General features: G+C 42.6%; 1 protein-coding gene across 1 annotated transcript in view; it reads left to right on the top strand.

Moving 5' to 3' along the window:
* The first annotated feature begins 3145 nt into the window (after positions 1–3145).
* MARCHF9 (membrane associated ring-CH-type finger 9) overlaps positions 3146–21966 on the top strand; it is a 207032-nt gene continuing 188211 nt past the window's right edge. Inside the window, exons 1-2 of the mRNA XM_040340865.1 lie at positions 3146–3387; positions 3565–4844. Of these exons, the coding sequence (XP_040196799.1) occupies positions 4521–4844 (324 nt within the window). The 5' untranslated portion in view covers positions 3146–3387; positions 3565–4520. The remainder of the gene's footprint in view (positions 3388–3564; positions 4845–21966) is intronic.

Raw genomic sequence — 21966 nt, 5'->3', positions numbered from 1 at the left:
GCGCGCATGCGCCGTACCAACGGCCCTCATTTACATGGGGTCACGGGTATTTTACATGGAGCATGCCCCCTACCTGCCTAATTTGAATTAGGCGGGGTTACGCCGGCACATTTACACTACGCCGCCGTAACTTAGGACGCAAGTTCTTTGTGAATACAGTACCTGCCTCTCTAAGTTACGGCGGTGTAGTGTATCTGAGATACGCTACGCCCGCACAAACTTAAGCCAGTCTTTCTGAATCTGGCTATATAACTTTAACACAAACCAATTAATATTCACTCTTTGGGATTTATTTTTTATTACCAATGACATGTAGCAGAATACATTTGAACTAAATTCATAAAGAAATTGGCAGTTAAAAGGGTTGTGAAGGTTCATTTTTTATTTTCTAAATAGGTTCCTTTAAGCTAGTGCAATTTTGGTTCACTAACATTTTCCTTCGATTTCCCTTCTAAATGTTTTTTTTCTTTGTTTTCTTTGTCTGAATTTCTCACTTCCTGTTCCTCCTCAGTAAGCTGTTCTGGCTGACTAACCCCCAGCCAGAACAGCTCGGATGATGGGGGCAAGCTTACTGAGGAGAAACAGGAAGTAAGAAATTCAGACAAAGAATAAAAACATTTAGAAGGGAAATCGAAGGAAAAGGTAAGTGAACCAACAATGCACTAGCTTAAAGGAACCTATTTAGAAAAAAAAAAATAACCTTTACAACCCCTTTAACTTCTTGAGACCCGGGCCATTGTAATTTGACGGCCACAAGGTGGCTCTACAATGCCGGGAGGACGTCTATTGACATCCTCGGCTCCTCCCGGCCACTGGGGTGGCAGGCACGTGCCCACCGCGTCACTCAGTTGCCGATGCGCGTGCCTGACGGCCGCGATGTCCGCCAGGTACCCGCGATCGGCCGTTACAGAGCCAGGGACATGGATCTCTGTGTGTAAACACAGAGATCCACATCCTGTCAGGGAGAGGAGACCGATAATGTGTCCCTTGTACATAGGGACACACCATCGGTCACCTCCCCCAGTCTGTCCCCTCCCCCCACAGTAAGAATCACCTAGCAGGGAACACATTTAACCCCTTGATCGCCCCCTAGTGTTAACCCCTTCCATGCCAGTCACATTTTTTACAGTAAACAGTGCAGTTTTTTAGCACTGTTCGCTGTATAAATGTGGATGGTCCCAAAATAGTGTCAAAAGTGTCTGATCTGTCCGCCGTAATATCGCAGTCCTGACAAAAATCGCAGATAACTGCCAGTACTAGTAAAAAAAATATTAAAAAAAAGTCATAATTATATCCCCTATTTGTAGGCACTATAATGTTTGCGCAAACCAATCACTATACGCTTATTGCGATTTTTTTACCAAAAATATGTAGAAGAATACATATTGGCCTAAACTGAGGAAAAAAATATTATAATTTTTTTTTTAAATGGGATATTTATTATAGCAAAAAGTAAAAAATATTGTGGTTTTTTTTCAAAATTGTGGCTCTTTTTTTGTTTATAACGCAAAAAATAAAAACCGCAGAGGTGATCAAATGCCACCAAATTTGTGGGGAAAAAAATGACGTTAATTTTGTTTGGGAGCCACGTCGCACGAATCGCGCAATTGTCATTCAAATCGCGACATCGCTGAAAGCTGAAATTTCGCCTGGGCAGGAAGGGGGTATATGTGCCCAGTAAGCAAGTGGTTTAAGTAGTGCAGTGCTGAATAGCAAAAAAAAAAAATGCTCTAGGGGGGTAAAACCTTACTGAGCTCAAGTGGTTAACCACTTCCGGACCGCCGCATGTACATTTACGTCGGCAGAATGGCACGGACAGGCACATTGGCGTACCTGTATGTCCCTGCCTAGACGTGGGTCGGGGGTCCGATCGGGACCGCCCCCGGTACATGCGGCGGTTCCCGTGGCTGTCTGAGCGATCCAGGATGAGGGGGCGGCTGTTTGTTTTTGTCCGCCCCCTCCGGATCGCTCTCAGCCAATCCGCACGCTCCCCCGTGTGTCACTTCCTCTGCCTGTGTAAACACAGGAAGAGGGAAGTGATGTGATCTCTCCTCTCGGCGGTATTTTCAACAGCCGCTGAGGAGAGATCACATCACACAGTGAGTCTGCACAACACTACACTGACACACACTACACACAGGCACATTAACCCCTTGCGATCACCCCGCTGTCACAGTGTCACTGAATGCAGTGATCATATATGTACTGATCACTGCATTTAGTGTCAGTTTGACAGGTAGTGTGACAGGCAGTTAGTGTTAGGTTCAGGGTAGCCCCCGTACCCCCCCAAATAAAGTTTTAACCCCTTGATCACCACCCTAGTTAACCCTTTCACTCCCTATTGCCAGTGGCACTAAGCGATCATTTTTCTGTTCGCTGTATTAGTGTCGCTGTTCCCGCTAGGTAGCTTCTTTTTTTTTTATTGCGATTTATTTTTACTAAAGACATGTGGCTGAATACATTTTGGCCTAAATGTTTGACTAAGATTTAGCTTATTTGATTTTTTTTATAACAAAAAGTAAAAAATATTGTTTTTTTTTTCAAAAATGTCGCTCTATTTTTGTATATAGCGCAAAAAATAAAAATCGCAGAGGCGATCAAATACCATCAAAAGAAAGCTCTATTTGTGGGAAGAAAAGGCCGCAAATTTTGTTTGGGAGCCACATCGCACGACCGCGCAATTGTCTGTTAAAGCGACGCAATGCCGAATTGTAAAAACCCCTTGGGTCATTTAGCAGCATATTGGTCCGGTCCTTAAGTGGTTAATAGGAGTAAGTTAAAAAGAATTAAAATTCAATGTGGAAATGAATTTGTGATTTTATGTTTTGATCATAGACACGTTTCAAAGGGCTGGCTCCTTCTAGCTGGAAAGGGTTAAGTAAAGAAGGCCGTGTGCATTTCAATGGCAGTATTGGTTGACTAATCTCCCTAGAGCAGTTCCAATGAACATGAAGCACACAGTGCCCGGGGTGTTGTTTCCTTCCTTCCCAGCTGTGGCTGCTATTATTTTGCACACCCTAACCTAGCAGGGGTTGTCTGTGGCTGAGCCAGGTTGAGCCTAGCATCCCCACACCGGTCACTTTCACATCTCCCGCCCCACTCCCACGTGAATGCACACGTCAGGTCCCCTTAGATCCCTCACTCAGCTGCAGATGCGCAGCACAAGCCTGGATCACATCCCCAGCCCCACCGCACAAAAACACTCTACAAAAAAAAAAATGTTTTATTTAACATGCCATACCGGAAGAAGAAGCCATATTTATCCAGCCCTCACTTTATAGCTATCCATTTCTGCCACAGCTGAATGCAATAAAAAAAAATTATAATAATAATTCTGTGCTGCTGGGTGGAAATAATGCATCTCCTGGAGCCAGAAGGATGTGAATGGTAAGGAATCAGCATCCTTATTTGGATTCATGTGCATGGTGTGTATTTTTGATGTGTCTTATGTATGGCTTGCCAGTGGGGGATAAGCTTCTTATCTGTGAATAAGGGGGATCTTGTATTGTGTTTTGTATTGCCATAAATGTTGTGTGCGTTTTTTTGTTTTTTTTTTCCATGCAGTGAGGTGGCTTCCCAGCAGGATCAATGGATGAGCTGCTGCTGATGCAGGTCCCTCGGTTAAATCACGAGTGGATGGATGGCAAGACAGATCAGACTGGGGATGCTGAGAGCTGAAACAAAAGAGAAGCCCTGCGTGTTTCATCCGAGGAAAAGAAAGAGGAAGCAAGGGGGAGGGAAGACATAAGATCCAAGGCTGAAGAAAATCCAGCACCTTGTCCAGATCATTGCCTTCACGCTGGATTATTGCTATTTCTTTTTTTGTGGGCTGATTTTGCAGAATAGCCTTTTTTTTTTTTTTCAGGTGGATATTTGGTTGTTACTAGGGGGCATGGAAGGCGACGCTCTCCTAGAAATAGGATGGGCAGAAAAGATATCTCATTATCACAGGCAGTCTGCTTCTTCTTTTCCTATCCTGCATCTACGTTAATTGCTTTCTCGTGTATTCAGTTGCATTTAACCGTTTCCGCCTTCCCTCTGCTTTCGGGTGGTAGACGTTAGATTGTTGCCCACCTCCCCCGTTACCAGCTGTCAGCCTCCTTTGCAGTAAGGTTGCAGGTCTCCCCCTGGCTGACCCCTTTTTCAGCACTTGCTAGTATTGCATGTTGGAATCATTAAAATTATTCTTTTACAAGCTCCCCTTTACACGACACTGCTTTAATTTCTTTTTCTCAAATGAATCATTAGAGCTCAGATTATTTGCTCCCCCACCCTGACATTTTAAGGGTTGGTGGATGCACCTTTTTGCAGTCCCTCCAGACCCTTTAGATAGACAATAGGGAATAGCACTCACTTAACCCCATGCAGTGCAGTCTTCTCCCTGGTACACAGGAGCACAGAGGAGCGAGGAGCTTTCTATTATTATTGGGTTATTCTGGACCTGTGTCCATGCCTCTGTTTCTGGGACCTGTCTGGCTGTGCCCTGGAAGCCCCCAAACACCCGGACCGCCGGCTGGTGAATGATGTTTAAGTACCGGCTTCGTATGTTCTTTAATGAACTGAAGGTTCTGGTGCTGACCCGATCTGGGCGAAGTGAACCTGAGCCGGGCCACGCTATGCGCGGACTCGGTGTGGGGGGCTGTGGATGGCCACCATTTGCGGACTGCTCCTCCAGAGACGATGATGAGGAATACTATGGGTCTGATCCTAGAACCCGCAACCTGGGACTGGAAGAGAAGGACGGGAGGCTCGGGGCTGCGCTGGACGCCGTTTCCCTGGGCAGCAGTATCGATAGTGGCATGAGGACCCCGCAGTGCAGAATCTGCTTCCAAGGCCCTGAGCAGGTGGGTTGTGTTCATTGTTGCATGGCTGTAGCACTTCGGGTCAGCCTATGTATGTCATAGTGTCTCACATGTAAGTCACCTGAGGTAAATGGTCTGGGGGTGTAAATATAGAGGCATGCATTATGTTATGGTTTCTCTTCTCAACAACAAGCTTTGTACCACGACGGGTGGCATGTCTGAGATGCCACAGCTCGCATGTTTATGTCTTGCATTCTATATCCATAAAGTCGTGTGAGATGAAAAGGGTTTTTGGAGGCAAAGATATCATTTGTATTATATATGTTTGCTTCATTTTATTTACGGAGCATTATAGGATTATCTGATTTAAAAAGACACCTGTTATCCCTAGATGTTTTAGTGGTTGTTATTGCTGTGTGCGGATTAGATGTGCATTAAATGTCTATGATGATATTTACAGAGACCATGGTCACTGCAGGTAAGGGAAGTTCTTGCAGAATGGCTAGGCTCATTTATAATACATGACCATGGTAATAATTGGAAAAAGAGTCTCATCAAGTGTATATGTACATTGCGTCCTCAGTATGTCTAGTTATCCATCTTATAACAATAAGCCAACACCTGTGCAGTTCTTTAGAAATGGACAATGGAAACACCAGGGTTGCAACAGGGAACATTTCTCCTGTCTGTTCATTGTAATACAAAAGGCGTATTGGCTTTGCTTGGAGAGCTTACATGAGGAAATTTGCATAGAAATGTTTCTGAGTAATTGTGTCTGAGATCTCACTGCTCCATCTAAGCTTGATTGTGTCTGAAATCTCTTCCTGGGGGCACGGTTTAATATCATAAGCTGAAGTGGCTATTTACCGACATAACGGAGTGGTCATTCAACCCAGCTGCTGCTACCGGGATCAGACAGTCACAATGCTGATAATTTACTGGGGTGTCTGAACTTCCCTTGGATGCTTGTCTAGAAATAGACCCAAGGGTGCTTGCTGGGAATGGGCTTGGATGGTTTCAGTCATCGGTGATTGTACATTCTGTATTACATTTCTTATAAAATTGGATTAGATCATTTGAAGAAGCATGATGTTTATATCTAAAATCTGACACTGTCTTTTCATATTATGAGAAATTTCTAAAGGGTATTATCGTTGTGGTATTGTAGGGTAGGGAAGCTGGCTTATACAGCTATGTTTAGGTGGAAATATAAAGGAACCATTTTTAGGAAATCGATTCTGTCAGCCATTTAGAAGTATTTTTTGTGAGTATGGACTACAAGATGTTCACTATCACTTTTATCATCCAAAAAACCCAACTGGGTGCAACCCTTCGAAACTAGTTTTACATTGCTAAAGGCTTAATTTCCCTGCCCTCCCACCATTCCCCTGTCCAGTGAAAGCTCTGTTACTGGACATGGAGACATTCTCAGTGTGTAATAAGACAGCGGGTGGGTGGGGATTTGCTTAACAGTCAGGAAGTCAAGCAACAAAATGAAGTTTCAGAAGGGTGCACTGATTGGGGTTTCTGGCTTGAAATAATAGCAGTCATTTTCCGGTGCCTGCTGTCAGAGGTTCATCATAAAAGCCAATGAATGGGTAATGTTAATCAGAGAACACCATAATTATGGCAGATCAGAGAATATGTTCAGTTTCAGTTAAAACTAATTTGATAATTCACTGAAGTTGGACTTCGTCAGGGTCAATGTTTCTGGGTAGGATTGCAGTCTTAGGTCATTTGATGCTGTATGTGCATTCTTCCTCTTTGAGAACTACAAAAGGCCTCTCTTGGAAATAAGAAATTCTAAAAAAAAAAAATGATGTTTGACTGAAGACCAAATAGAAGCTACGCTACACTACAGTACTTGACCTTTGAATAATTGGTGGATGCTTAAAGAGATTGCGACAGATGGTGGTATGCCAGAACAAGATACAAGGCTACAAAGTTGCCAGCATTCCAAATAAATGCTTTCTGCTAATTGATTGTGAAGATAGTATGACATAAGTCATAGGAGAATGACATTTTGGGCTTTGTAGTGACGATGTTTGACTAATGTTTACCCCCACTAAGTATAAGTTGTGGGTTTGGTTTTAAGCACCACTTTAGGACCTAATCAGTAAACGTAACTCTTCGGCCCGGTACACACGAGCAAACATGTACGATGAAACCGGTCCGTCGGACCGTTTTCACCGTACATGCCTGCCAGAGGGCTTCTGTACGATGGTTGTACTAACCATCGTACAGAAGTCCGCGCGTAAACAACACGCAGGGCGTGTCCTCGTCGTCGCCGCGACGATGACGCGGCGATGACGCGGCGACGTGGGCGGGCCTGCCATTTAAAGGCTTCCACGCATGCGTCAAAGTCATTCGACGCATGTGAGGGACGGCGGGCGCTCGGACATGTACGGTAGGTCTGTACTGACGACCGTACATGTCCGAGCGGGCAGGATTCCAGCGGACGGTTTTAAAACACGTCCAGGAATATTTGTCTGCTGGGAAAAGGCCCGGCGGGCAAATGTTTGCTGGAATTTGGCCCGCTCGCGCCTACACACGACCGAACATGTATGCTGAAACTGGCCCGCGGACCAGTTTCAGCATACATGTTTGGTCGTGTGTACGGGGCCTTAAAGGAAGAAGAATTGGCTGGTAGGAATCCCACCTACAGTTACCACAACTTGATATATACAATATAAAATCCATGTACAATCCATGTAAAATCACAAATACACTGTCAGATGTTTCAACCATGTCATTAGAACTTTTTTTTTTTTTATATATATAAATTATTTATTTAAATTTTTCTTTCACAAAGATAATCATACAACAACTTTTCATACAAAGCATCTTATTCAACTATTCCAATTATTTTACTCTTGACTTTTTTTTTTACATAAACCTTGGTCACTTTTAACCATGTCATTAGAACTTAAGTTATCAACTTTGGTATGTAGTTACTGCTTGCTTAAATACAGTAAAACCATCATATAGTATAAAACTAGTGTAAGTTATAAATCATTTACAATACAAACATGAGGATGTGGTTTAAGTTACTGATTGGAAAACATTTATACGTGATTAGACGGTATTGCTAATAAGATACATCCCCTAAAGCAGTGGTTCTCAACATTTTAGTGCCGTAACCCCTTGATAAAATTCCCCCAGTTGTGGGGACCCCTAACAGTAAAATAATTTTCGTAGCGTGGGTTATCAGCACCCAAGAAAAGTAATTTGCGCCCCTAATCCGCAGACATTTAGCGCTCCTTAAGTCCTTTTAATGGCAAATATAATCGCAGGTAGTGTTACTCACTGTGTCTCCGACTTCGTGGTGTCTTGTAGCAGTGACACCTAAGCCGAAATCAGGAGATAGGGTCTCCTGCAGCCCCTCCCACTTCACATTCCCCACCAGTCAGCTGACCTCTAGTCTCCGCCCCCCCCAGCCATGCCATGAACTGAATGGGCGCCTGTGAAGAGGCTAAGTGGGCGGCCGCGGGCTCCAGGAACAGTCCAGCTGGGCATCCACAGGCTCCAGGGATGGCCTTGCTGGGCGTCCCCAAAAAGGCTGAGCGAGCCGTGCGGTCTTCAGGAACAGCCCAGGATTTGGTGACCCCTGGCAAATCTTTTTTTGACCCCCGTGGGTGTCCTGACCCCCAGGTTGAGAACCACTGCCCTAAAGCCAACCTGAACTGGGAGGTTACCACACAACAGCTAATCACTAATAGCATCCATTATAATGTTTAAAGTGTTCTATGCTGGGTTGACTCTCTGTAGTAACATTGCAAACCACCATTTAAGTCTGCATAAACCAGCTGCTGATGCCACCATTTTAGTTTGTGACAGACTTAATAGATGTCACATATGCACATTGTGGTGAGTTTAATCAGCGCATGCAATGTGTCATGTGACCTACCCTTTGTTTACAGTCCTGCATGACAGGTCAGGTAGCATGAGTGCTGGATTAAAGCTCTGATCACTTCATCTCTAAGGGGAATAGTAGAAGGAGGGCACACCATATTATGTGTTACAGTAACACACAGAAAACACTGTATATGTGTGGTTTGGTGCTCTGCCATTCCTTGTTAATTGAATGTAAAAGCAAACACAGTTGTGTTGTAGTGCACCAAAATGCACAGATGAAAAAAACAGAGCAGGATATTTTTTTTGTAGTAAGGTGTGTTCACAGGCTATGCATGGCCCAGTGCATAAATGCACGTTGAAGCATTATTGTCTCTCATCTGATTGATGCACACCTTATTTGCATTGCTTTACTTAACAACAAATCATTTTCACTTCAGGTGTGCTTTAAGAGGTACTTCTGATACAGTGACCCATACCGGGAAATACTTACCAAACATTGTTTTTTTCTTTTTTTTATAAAGGTATACATACTTAACAATACTAATAAAATGGAGAATCACTAAATTAGAAGATCTGGCAACTGTCTATTATGACTATGATGGCCTGAGTTGAATGTTTAAACTCTAGTGCAAATTAGTCTTTGCCTAACCACAGTTTTGCTGAGTTGGAGAAACATAGATATGCACACATGCTTAAAAATCCCTGTGACTGAAGGTAAGGACCTTCACTGCATACAAACTAGTGTTTTGCTTACTTGTTACTCCACATACTGCATGCATATCAGCACTGATCGTTAAATTGCTTGCACTGCTAAATAAAAAGGGCAGTCTAACAAGTTAAATTAGGTTTTATGTGTTCTTTCCTATTATGGTCCTACTTTTCTCAGGTAGCAGAATTAAATGTTGATTATTTGAATCACGTTTCATGAATAAAATGAAAAGTTGATTGTTGCTAAGGAATTCTACTACACTGTAATATAGCTGACATTGAAGACTGATGCCGAGTGACCACTTCTGAATATAATATGTACTAAGTATAGCACAAGAGCTTAAATTGCAGTCTGTTGGAGTATGGGAGAACAGAGTAGAATGGCCATTAATTATACTAGGGCAGTCAGAGGTGGCTCTAGGCTTTGCGATGCCTTAGGCAAAACTTGACATGGGGCCCCACTCACACCCATGATGGGAAAAATAATTCAAGTACAAGAGGCTCTTCCCCACAACCCTGGCCGATGGTTGTGGGGGTCTGTGGGCAGGGAGCTTATTGGAATCTGGAAGCCCCCTTTAACAAGGCGGCCCCCAAATCCTGCTCTTTAATAACTAAGGGGCTGGGGTGTTGTCACCTGGTGAACCCGCCGCCTTGTGATGTCATTGACTGAGGGCATGCTGGGTCATTGACGTCACAAGGGGTGGTGTCACAGATATTCACTGGTTGTTTGGGACGCTGGCGGCCCCGCTCCTGAGTCAGGGCTCTTAATGCTGCCTGAGCACAGCAGCGTTAAGGTCCCCTGTCCCTCAAAACTGGGGTAATGCATTGGGTAAGTTAGGTGGCCACGAGGACCCTGTGAGTGCGAGGCCTTAGGCAACCACCTAATTAGTCTAATTAAAGAGCCGACTCTGAGGGCAGTGGTCTCCAAACTGCAGCTTTGCTTACCTTTATCCGGCCATTTGGCCACTTTCCTCAAACTGATATGAGGCACTAACCCTTCACTACCACCAATGAAGAGGCACCATTCCTCCCTCTGATGGCCACATTGGGGCACTATTTCTTCCGTGGACACCAACTATTGTGCACTGTTCCTTCCACTGACACCAATGATGAGGCATAATTCCTCCCACTAATACCAATGATCGGGCAGTATTCCTCCTCCTACTGACCACAAGGGCTATGTAATTTTTACTCCCACTGAACATTAGACCTGAGATACGGTCTACTCCCACTGATGCTGGGGAATTTTCTACCCTCACTGGCTACAATCTGGTCCTCCTAAAGTCTGAATGACGGTAAATTGGCCCTTTGTTTAGAACATTTGGAGAACCCTTTGCTAGGGCTTCATTCTTAAGAACGAGTTTGTAGAATGGGGGCAATCTGAATGTTAGCATTTGAGTGAGAACACTGCCACTGGTGTTGACTCAGTTTTGAGTATGGGTGTGCAATAAGACATGGACCTAAGGCCCCATACACACGAGAGGATTTATCCGCGGATACGGTCCAGCAGACCGTATCCGCGGATAAATCCTCTCGAGGATTTCAGCAGATTTCTATGCGATGGCGTGTACACACCATCGCATTGAAATCCGCGCCGAAATCCTCTGGCGATGACGTGTCACGCCGTCGCCACGATTATGACGCGGCGACGGGCGCGACGCTGTCATATAAGGAATTCCACGCATGCGTCAAATCATTACGACGCGTGAGGGGAATCCCTTTGGACGGATGGATCCGGTGAGTCTGTACAGACGAGCGGATCCATCCGTTGGGATGGATTCCAGCAGATGGATTTGTTGTGCATGTCAGCAAATATCCGATCTGCTGGAATCCATCCCAGGGGAGATTTATCCGCGGAAAAAGATCCGCTGGCGTGTACACACCATAGGATCTATCCGCAGAAACCCATTTGCTGGGATTTATCTGCGGATGGATTCTATCGTGTGTATGGGGCCTAAGAGTTGTTCACAAGTACATGTAGGCATCAGATGTTGCTTATCTACAATATTCAGGATGCAGATTAAAAACGTAGAGGTTCATTTACTATATAGAGTTATACCACAGCCCACCCTTCCAATCCAAGCCGTGGTATGCAGCCTGCAGTATCCTATAGAGTTCTTTCTGCTTTAAAGGGAACTAAACCCTACTATCCTTTACAGCCAAGGAAGCTGATACCTTAGCCACTGGTTTATCTGCAGTTGCCATGGTGCTACACATGTTATCAGTTATGACACCAACCATTTGATGGCTTAACAGTTCAGTTAAACTGCAAGCAACTGTGACAGTTTTTATTCCCAGCATGTCTCCAATTTAATGGTTTTAGAATGATGGGTTTAGTTCCACTTCAAAATAACAGAGTGAACTCATCATGTGGTCATGTGACATTGACAGGTTCTCCACAGGCTTCCCAGAGGAGTCCCAAAAGTTGGCAAAGGGCTAAGCACAACTATTAAGTCCATCAACATTCTGTATGATTGTGCAGCAGTATGGTGGATACAATTATCCTGCATGATAAAAAAAAAAACAGAGAGCACTTTTGTAAGTAGCACTGAAGGATTCTTGCCCCCATTAAGCTTAACACCCTCAGTAAGCATTCTCCATCTGTTTTTTCTTATTGTTACCTCCTCTGCAGTACTCTTGTACCTAATTTTTCCTGTTAGTGCACAGAAGGGTTCCAGCACACATTCAGGCTTACGCTCTCATTTACCACTTTTTGCTCTGCCCTACTCAGTGTGGTACTCCTATCCCACTCACCTTAATACTGTAACATTCTCCTTCCGTGTGGCTTCTTCTCCCCTCATTTTCATCCTGTGCCCTCACTGGTGCCCAAAGTCTATGGAGTGATTGTAATTTGCTCCTCAAGGAAAAGAAGGCGGGGCCATCATCATGTACAGCACCCAGCAAATTGCTTGCTCATACACGGAGTCAAAGTAGTGAGAGCAGACACTCAAAGCGTACACACAAATAGGGTTGCCACCTTTTCTTCAAACCAAACGCGAACACTTTAGTGGCACAGGGCCACATTTTTTTCCATAGTACACACTACAACATTATAAAAAAGAGAATAGGCACAACACCCAGAACATTCCGAGCACACACATACTTTACAATACCCATTATTAACATTGTGGTAGGAGTTATTAGAAGAACTAGATGGCAGCGTGACAAATTTATTATACATGCCCTTAATATAGTTTTGACATTCTCCTTGAATATAATGCATTGTGACATATTTCCCAACAAGAAACTCACAGTCATTATTTCAGAGAGGCATATTACATTTCTGAGCATGTGGCAACCATGGCAAAACTATTTACCCCTAATGGGCTTGGATGAGGATCACTTCTTCCTCTGAGGTTTTGGGTGCCCTATGCTCCTGGGAGGGTCACTTTTGCATCTGGAGGGTCCCTCCTTTCCTAATCTTCTTTACCCTTCTACTGTATTGTCCACTCCTACCTTACCCCCACATTCTTTTTCATTCCTCCTCTTTCCCATCATCTTCACCTTTCCCTTCAATTTAATTATCTGCATACCTTGCCCTTTCAAGCCCTATAGAGATCCTCTGCCTTCTTTTTCCTTGTCTTAATAATATCTTTACAACTATATTAACTCAATATATACAATCAAACCAACCAAAGCTGGAAGCTGAATTACAAAAATTGTTGTTAAAGTACTATTAATATACAATTTAAAAAGCATTCCTTAAGGTTTTAAACTTTCTTACTTTTGCATTTTGAACAACATGTTCTGTATTTCTTATCCCTATTCATGACTCACATTTTATCATATTGTTTGGAAAATCAACACAATCATGTAAGAGCATATGATGCACATGTAGGAATTGTTCCTCTTGTGTGTCTTTAAGAAAGTAACTGGTGATAAATATGATGACTTAGTTCACACACGAACGCAATGTGTAACGAAACGTCCCATATCAGATCTTCCAACCGCTTACAACCAATAACTAGACCGTACTCGTTTTGACTGCTGAGCATGAACTGATTATCAGTAAGACAATACAAATTGCAACCAGAAACCTAATTAACATGAGCTAATTAACTAATGATTTAACCAGACTAGGTGACTCAGAGATATGATCTTTCAGGTCCGAGCCTTGTAATATCCTAGCTCACTACAATACACATTATAGCAAACAATCCAAGACAGGTGGCTGGCTGATGACATCAGCATCTGTTATGAGTCCCAACAGTATGAAGAAGTCACTATTTCTAATATGGCATAAAGACCCTATACAGGGTTCCCAGAGTCTGTTTGTCTTGGGGGGACGTGGACATGAATCCAAAGTAACATTACTTCAAGGGTGCCCAGGCATACACCTCACAAAGAGTAGTGTTCCTTTAAAACCCAGGGTCCATAATCAGCAGGCTAGAGGCTAGCATTCAGTCCCCTCCAAAAGCCTCTGTCCCGGGTGAGTCTATCACACAATGGATCCGATGTTTTCTATTCTATGATCTTACAGTAAAATAATTTGCCCATGTGTATTAAAGTGGTTGTAAACCCACTTTTTTTACTTTTGCCTACAGGTAAGCCTATAATAAGGCTTACATGTAGGTATAAAGAATATCTCCTAAACCTCTACGGTTTAGGAGATACTCCCCTCGCAATGCGCCGCTGATTGCAGCGGTGCATGCGCAGGGGGGATCCTCGGCTGAAGGGCCGGCCCCGCCGACCCATGCCGGATTGAAATCTCCCGCGCGCATGTGAAGTCATCGCCGCTCCAGCCAATCACAGCGCTGGAGCAGCGATACCCGGAAGACACGCTCGGCGTGGACCAGTTAAGTTCCCTACCTCGTTCCGAGGTAAGTATTTCATAATGAGCTAATATGCGGTGCATACTAGCTCATTATGGCTTTTGCCTTGCAGGGTTAAAAAAAAAATGTATATGCGGGTTTACAACAGCTTTAAGATAACCCTTTGAGAAATTTGTAGCGTTATTTCTTTGCATGCATGGGACATAATGGGAGTTTTTAACAACAGGAAAACATTAAGGTCCCATAAATATGTAGGCCATTAGCACAGGTCACACAACATGTATAGAGCTATTGGAAAATAGTGTTGTATATAGAGTTTTGAATGTAAAACTTGGGAAATACAGTATATGCAACACTCATACAGCCATCTTTGATGAACCATGTGTTAACATCGCCATATTTCTGGAGCTTTTGTGCTGTAGTCCAGATGGTCATGTTTGTCACAGCCGTAATGTTACACTGTCACCTCCATGCTTCTCCTACAGGTCACAGGAGTGCAATTAGTTTTGCTCTCCTGTTACCCGTTTTCAGTAGAGAGCAGTCTAAAGTCCGCTCTCTGCTGATGTCACACAGATCAGTCCAGGCACAGTGTCATCCTGACTCTGGGAGTCTGGATCCGCCAGGTGCCTGGACAGATGTCCATCTCAGCAAGCTGCTGAGAGGCTGAGACGGTCGTTCCCCACCCCTCCACAGCTTAGCGCTCCAGTGAGCGTGGATGACAGAGCTGCTGACTGACAGGCAGCAGCTCTTCTCTCGGGGAGCTGAGAGAACCAAGCTATCAGCGGTTCTCCGTGCAGAGGTGCCGGGGGACAGATGCAGCATCTGTCCAATGCTGCATCCACCTAGGTAAGTACGATTATGGGAAAAAAATGTTTTACCATACTTCTCTTTTAAACACTACCTAAGCCACATATCTAATCACACATGCCCATAATACACACCAATCTAAATTAGCTGTTCAAGGTATAGGTACGCTTTTTTATTGTCACTAGAAGAAATAACAGTGCCTTCTGGTACATTTGCAGAGTAGCAGTGTGGTGGTGACTATACACTCACGACTTGTCCAAGCTTCTATAATTGATCATTGCTTTGTATCCAGTTTACTTTATGGTGTTTGTGTTTGCGTATGTCTGCTATGACTGTAGGATACACAGTTAATATTCTGTATGAGTTTCAGCTGTCTTATCTGGCTTCTAGTATTGGTCCAACATTGTATTTATCAAGCTGTTAACTTGAAAGAGAATTTACACTTTTGCCTTGAAGCTTTAGGGGCCTGAGGAAGAACAAGTTTAAGTGTAACTAAAGGCAATTTTTTTTTTGGATAGAATGGAGAAGTATCAGAGCACCTGTCTGGTTTTTGTATCTCTCTGTGTCCCCATTAAGGAGATTCACCCTCTCTATTTGTCCTGATTACTGTTAGCACAAAGAGTGAAAGTGAAAGAAAATCCCAAATGGGGATAGGACTGACTGGGGGAGGAGACAAATCGTTGTTCCTACTTGGTAGGAACAAATGATATGTCTCCTCTCCCCTGACAGAACACAAATCCCCTTGCTGGCGCTCGTGTCCATTGTGCCCATCGGGTCCATTGCCGTGCAGCAGAATAGGCTAAATAGGCAGATTGCAGTTCTGCCTCACTCTGGAACGATTGCAAGTGGCCGGCGGACAGAGGCTCCCCCTCTGTCCAATCAGCGTGCGATCAGGTCTCCGGAGGCACGCATGCCCCCTAGAGACTATTGCACGACATGACGTACAGGTATGTGATTTTGCGCAATAGAGCCACTTTGCCGCAGTACAAGTACGTTACACAGTGGACAAGTGGTTAAAACAGTGATGCAACTTTTACCTTTCTTTTGCCTCATGATGCACACATAGTTTAGTCTCTAGGAAGTATGGAAATAGAGGATAGAGATACCTGTTTATGGGAAGTTTCATCTGCTGGCTAGTGGGTTTAATATTTTTCTAGGTAATTAACGAATGACAGAAACCAATAAGATTCTGTTTTTATAGTATAAATATGCTAGTTTATATCGTTTAAATTGGTTAGCTTGTGGAATCCTATATAGAGGTTTATGTTTATTGCTGTATTGTCTTGTTAGATGTTCTTTGTAAAACAGATATCTATTATAGCTATCGCTTGAATTAATCTTCCTCTTTTCTATGACCACTTAAGAAATTAAATGAAATATTTACTATTCTTAAATTCGTTAACCAATTTTTTACATTTTTGTATGTAATAAGCAATAACAAAAAAAAATAAAAAAATTATTTGATTAAAAAAAAAATTGGTTAGCTTGTTGTAAACTATCATGTGGTGTCACTTTGGGTAGTCATAGAGTGGCCACGGGTGATGTAAAATATCCTGCATGCAATGTGTACTTACATCTATGAATTGTAAGAAAATATAACCCATTCAAGAGCATCCGACTCTCCAGGAAGCAAGGATTACTCCGGATTACTTGCTTAAAATAAAACAGAGATATTGTAGATTTATTTTATACAGATTGAACCTAATACGTTGCCTATTGTGTTACAGAATCTCTTTACGTTGTTAGGCCTCGTACACATGGCCGAGAAACTCGACAGGCAAAACACATCGTTTTGCTCGTCGAGTTCCTTGTGAAGCCGCTGAGGATCTCGGCGAGCCAAATTTTCCCATTGCCCAACGAGGAAATAGAGAACATGTTCTCTTTTTGGCCCGACGAGATCCTCGTTGGTTTCATCGGCGAAAAGTGTACACAGACCGGTTTTCTCGGCAGAATACGTCTCCCATCGAGTTTCTTGCTGAATTCTGCCGAGAAAACCGGTCGTGTGTACGGGGCCTTAGTGTACTGCAGCTTTACTTTTAAGTAGAAGGTGTGTGTATTATTATTTGGCTATATTCTTTTTATGTCAGAACAAATATGGCAGGCGAATGTTAGCCAATAGCCTGCAGATCTTTCAAGAATTCTGACTTGTGCCATATCTAAGCTCTGGGCTGTTGGTAGAGGCTGTGGACTGAACAAGAGAAAATCAATATATATCTTCCACCATGCTAAGTAGCCTAGTTTGAGGAATCTCCACTGTTGGCTAATGTATTCGGACAGCCATAACACGAGTTGCTGCCTGAATACCCAAACAGTAACTGCATCTGTAGGCCTGAAAATGTTCCACATGTCTCAGTTGATTTTTAACTCTTTTTTATCCGGGGGTATTGACAGAGCCACTCATTGCTTATTTAACGTAAATGGGGGGGGGGGGTGTTGAGCGTTAACAGCATTGGGCTCAACAAGAGATAGGATAGCCGCAGTCTTGCATTTCTGTTCTTACGGAGAGAATACAAGTACTGTAGATAACAAAAACTGGCCATTGCTTAGATGGAAGATTATACTGTTACAATTTAGACCATTATATATGCACTGGTAAAAGATTCTCTATACATTTTCCTACACAACCTCTTCAAAGCAAACTTTACATGGAAATATTTCATTGTTAAAGCATGACTTTCATTACAGAAGAAAGCACATTTGTTAGATAAGGCCAGGTTCTTCATTTTGGTGTGTAGAACTTGGCCTTGCCTAACGCATGTTATTGATTGCACATTTCTGTATCAGTTCCAATGTGATATGACTGTTCAGTGTTCATGAATCCAGATGTTCTATTCATCTGATCTGATATATAATTATTTTAAAAGATCTGTATGGTCTGAGTCATGTTTTTTACATACAAAATACAAGCAACATTGATCCGTTAAAAGCGATCCTTTATTTTGAGCCTACTAGTAAATAAACAGGGTTGTTATGTTGGTGGATTTGGGCCACACGAGATTACACAGGTGGCAGGTTCAAACATGTAAATGATCTTATTAGCCTGTGTTAATATTTTCTATGCCTTATTTCTTTGTATAGATTACAATTTTATCTGCAGGCGCTTTCTTTGGAGTGCTACCCTGTGATTGTGGCCTTCATTACTACTATTACTTCATTATCACCCACAGTGCAGGATCTCTGACCTGATTGAGAACAATACACACTATACAACTTTGGTTGACAGTGATGGTTGTCATCTCCACATTCATATTATGTTGTGTAATTAGGATAGCTCTGACATCTTTTTCTGACTGCTATCTAATATACAGTATATGACTACCCTAAGTGACTACCTGTATTAGTGACCTAAGTGACTATCTGTATATGTAATATACAGTAATAATTAAAATACAGTCCCACAAGCCTGTATAAATGGAAAGTCAAATTATTTTTTTTTTTTTTTAAAATACACGCAAAATATGCAATTACTAAAATCGCACTCTATTTTCCGCATTTTGTGAGAGCTGCACACCGAGACACCAGGTTCCTCTGGTATGCAAATATTGACCTTTCCAGGTCTAGAACCTGGCTTCATCCACTACACCCTCAGGCCCCGTACACACGACAGAGTTTCTCGGCAGAATTCACCGAGAAACTCGGTCAAAACCCGGATTCTGCCGAGAAACTCTGTCGTCTGTACAGTTTTGGCTCGATGGAGCCGCCGAGGAGCTCGACGAGAAAATAGAGAACATGTTCTCTATTTTCTCGTTGTTCTATGGGAGAAGGCGGCCCGCCGAGCTCCTCGGCGGCTTCATCCCAGAACTCGACGAGGAACTCGACGTGCTTGGCACGTCGAGTTCCTCGGCCGTGTGTACGGGGCCTAAGTCTCACTATTAGAAAATTATTGTGGTGGGCAGCCTCATAGGCCAACGGTGAGGCATATAAGGGTGGTGGGGGTGGCGTCAGGTTTTTCAAGCAGGGATGTTCAGCTGATTTTTGAATATCAGGGTACAGAGGGTTGTGAACTGACCTGGCGTATAGACATCTGAAAGTGCCCATTAATTTATGTCAGCAGCTATTCTGATACCTCCCTTTATTTAATTCTTACTTTAGGTTTAATTGGGATACTGTTTCAAAGATTTTTAATGCAATAAAAATAACAATATTAATGCCTAGGGAGAACAGCACATTAAAGTTTGTGCTTAGGACTTGTTCACACAACATTTGTTGAGCTAAGGAGACCTACATAGGTCATTTTGTATGTTGTCAAATAGAAACCCAATGAAGCTAGACTTTTGGATGTTTTCTTGTACCAGCCTCGGTCCTGTAGCTGTATATTCCAATTATTGCTGTATGTTGCTTAGTGGTTAACACTTCTGCCCTACAGCGCTGTGGTCCTCAGAACAAATCCTGGCCTTGACACTATCTACATGGAGAATAAGTGAAGGGTTCAGGGAACCCCCGTAGACCCTTTTCCTCCTCTTTCCCCTCTCTCTCCCCTTTCCCTTTCCCCCTTCCCTCGTTTCCCGTTCATCACTTGATACATCATTTCTATTATATCAATAGATTTCCCATCAACTTTTCTTCTGGCTTCCGTTTGAGTCATTAACTCTATGGTCGTTTTGGACTTGTTTGGGCTGTTGGGACTCTGTGCCCCTAGGTAGGAGACATGACCCTTAATCCCTCTATTAAATGTTACACCATGTATCCCAGAGGGTGTATATCATACACACCTCTTGGATGAAGTTATGTATATATTGTTGATATTATTGTAATTTTTGTGTTTTTAACTTATAGATTGTCTCCTGACGAAGCGATACTAATCGCGAAACTAGTAGAGACTCGAGATTGTCCATTACGTGACCCCAACTCCTCACCTGAAACCTCCCCCTCTCCGAGGGATTGCGCGCTTGGTGATCAGTTTGCTGTCACGTCTTGTGTATTGTTTTATCAATATATGTTTTGTTTTTAACTCTTGTTTTTTATACTATGTCAATAAATTTTGTTAAACTTATCCCAATGTTAGCTCGATTCTGAGTATACCTACTTTACTAAGTACCGCTGTAGTCCTCCCCGCCCACCTTTACTGTCGGTGTTTTCTCAATGTTAGAGGTTCAATTTATTTACTATCTACATGGAGTTTGCATGTTCTTCCTGTGCTTGTGTGGATTTGCTCTGGGTATGTTGATTTCCTCCAACACTTCAAAAGCATTCTAATATGTTAATTGGCTTCTGCGTAAATTATCACTAGTATATGTATGTATACGTGTATGTATGTAAGGTAGTGACTTTAGCTTGTATGCTCTTGAGGGCAAGGACTAAAGTGAATATATATATATATATATATATATATATATATATATATATATATATGCTCAGCTCCCAACTGTCCCTGATTTTAAGGGACTGTCCCTGATTTGGAACAAAGTCCCTCTGTCCCTCGTTCCTCCTCATTTGTCCCTCATTTTGGTATGATCTATATAGTTGTATATAAAATGCACTACTTATCAAAAAGTGTTTTTCAGTGGTAAACCTTTCTCCAAATTTCTAAATTGCTGCATTTGTAAATTCTAAAATCCAATATAAAGGAATAGTAGTGGTAAAAAAAGCACTTGCAACTTTAACCAATAATTAGTTTTTTGTACAATTTACCTTTAAGGGAGCGTGGCAAGGGGTGTGTCCTATGCCCACATACTTTTGCTTATAGGTGTCCCTTAGTCCCATCTCAGAAAGTTGGGAGGTATGTATATGTAAAGTGAAGCGTAAAATATTGGTACTATGTACCGTATATACCTGTAAAATGTATGTGTGTCATGTCATTTTATGCTGAAACATTGTATGTGGACAGGCCTTCTGGGAATTTTCTGGTGTTATGTAAAAGATAACAGACAGTACAGCATTACGGTGATCATCCCAAATATCTATATCCATAGCTCCTAACTGTCCCTGATGTTGAGGGGCTGTCCCTGATTTGGAGCAACGTCCCTCTGTCCCTCATTTCTCCTCATTTGTCCCTCATTTTGGCCTGATCAATATAGACATACCTCCCAACTTTCTGAGATGGGAATGAGGGACACCTATCAGCAAAAGTATGCAAGCACAGGACACACCCCTTGCCACGCCCCTTAAAGGAGAATTGTACAAAAAAATAAGATTGGTTAAACCCACAAGTGCTTTTTTTACCACTACTATTCCTTTATATTGGCTTTTGGAATTTACAAATTCAGCAATTTAGAAATCAGATGAAAGTTTAGTGCTGGGAAACACTTTTTGATAGATAAAAAGTGCATTTTATATACATCTATATAGATCAGACCAAAATGAGGGCAAATGAGGAGAATGAGGGACAGAGAGACAAGGGGGGGTTATTTACTAAAGGAAAATCCACTTTGCACTACAAGTGTACTTGGAGGTGCAGTCGCTGTAGAGCTGAGGGGGACATGCAAGGAAAATAAAAAACAGCATTTTTGCTTGTATATGATTGGATGGTAAGAACAGCAGAGCTTCCCTTTATTTCAGATCTTCCCCTCAGATCTAAAGCGACTGCACTTCCAAGTGCACTTGCAGTGCAAAGTGGATTTGCCTTTAGTAAATCAACCTCATTGCTCCAAATCAGGGACAGTCCCTTGAAATCAGGGACAGTTGGGAGGTATGTATAGATGTGTATAAAATACTCTTTTTACCTATCAAAAAGTGCTTTCCAGCGCTAAAACTTTCATCCGATTTCTAAATCGCTACATTTATAAATTCAGAAAGCCAATAGAAAGAAATAGTAGTGGTAAAAAAAAGCACTTGTGGGTTTAACCAATCTTGTTTTTTGTACAACTCTCCTTTAAAGGGGCGTTGGAGGGGAGGTGTGCTATGCCTACATACTTTTGCTGATAGGTGTCCCTCATTCCATCTCAAAAAGTTGAGAGGTATGTATATCTACAATAAGGCACATTACAGATCTGTAACAAGACAGAACTTACAGGCGGCAGTGTGCTGAAAGAGTACTGCTTAGGCCTCATGTACACAGAGCTTAAAAATTGCTGCTGTCACAG

The sequence above is a fragment of the Rana temporaria genome, chromosome 2 (genome assembly GCF_905171775.1).
Source record: "Rana temporaria chromosome 2, aRanTem1.1, whole genome shotgun sequence".
Taxonomy (NCBI): domain Eukaryota; kingdom Metazoa; phylum Chordata; class Amphibia; order Anura; family Ranidae; genus Rana; species Rana temporaria.
Note: the sequence above shows the minus strand (reverse complement) of the source record. Positions and strands in the feature narration are given on the sequence as shown.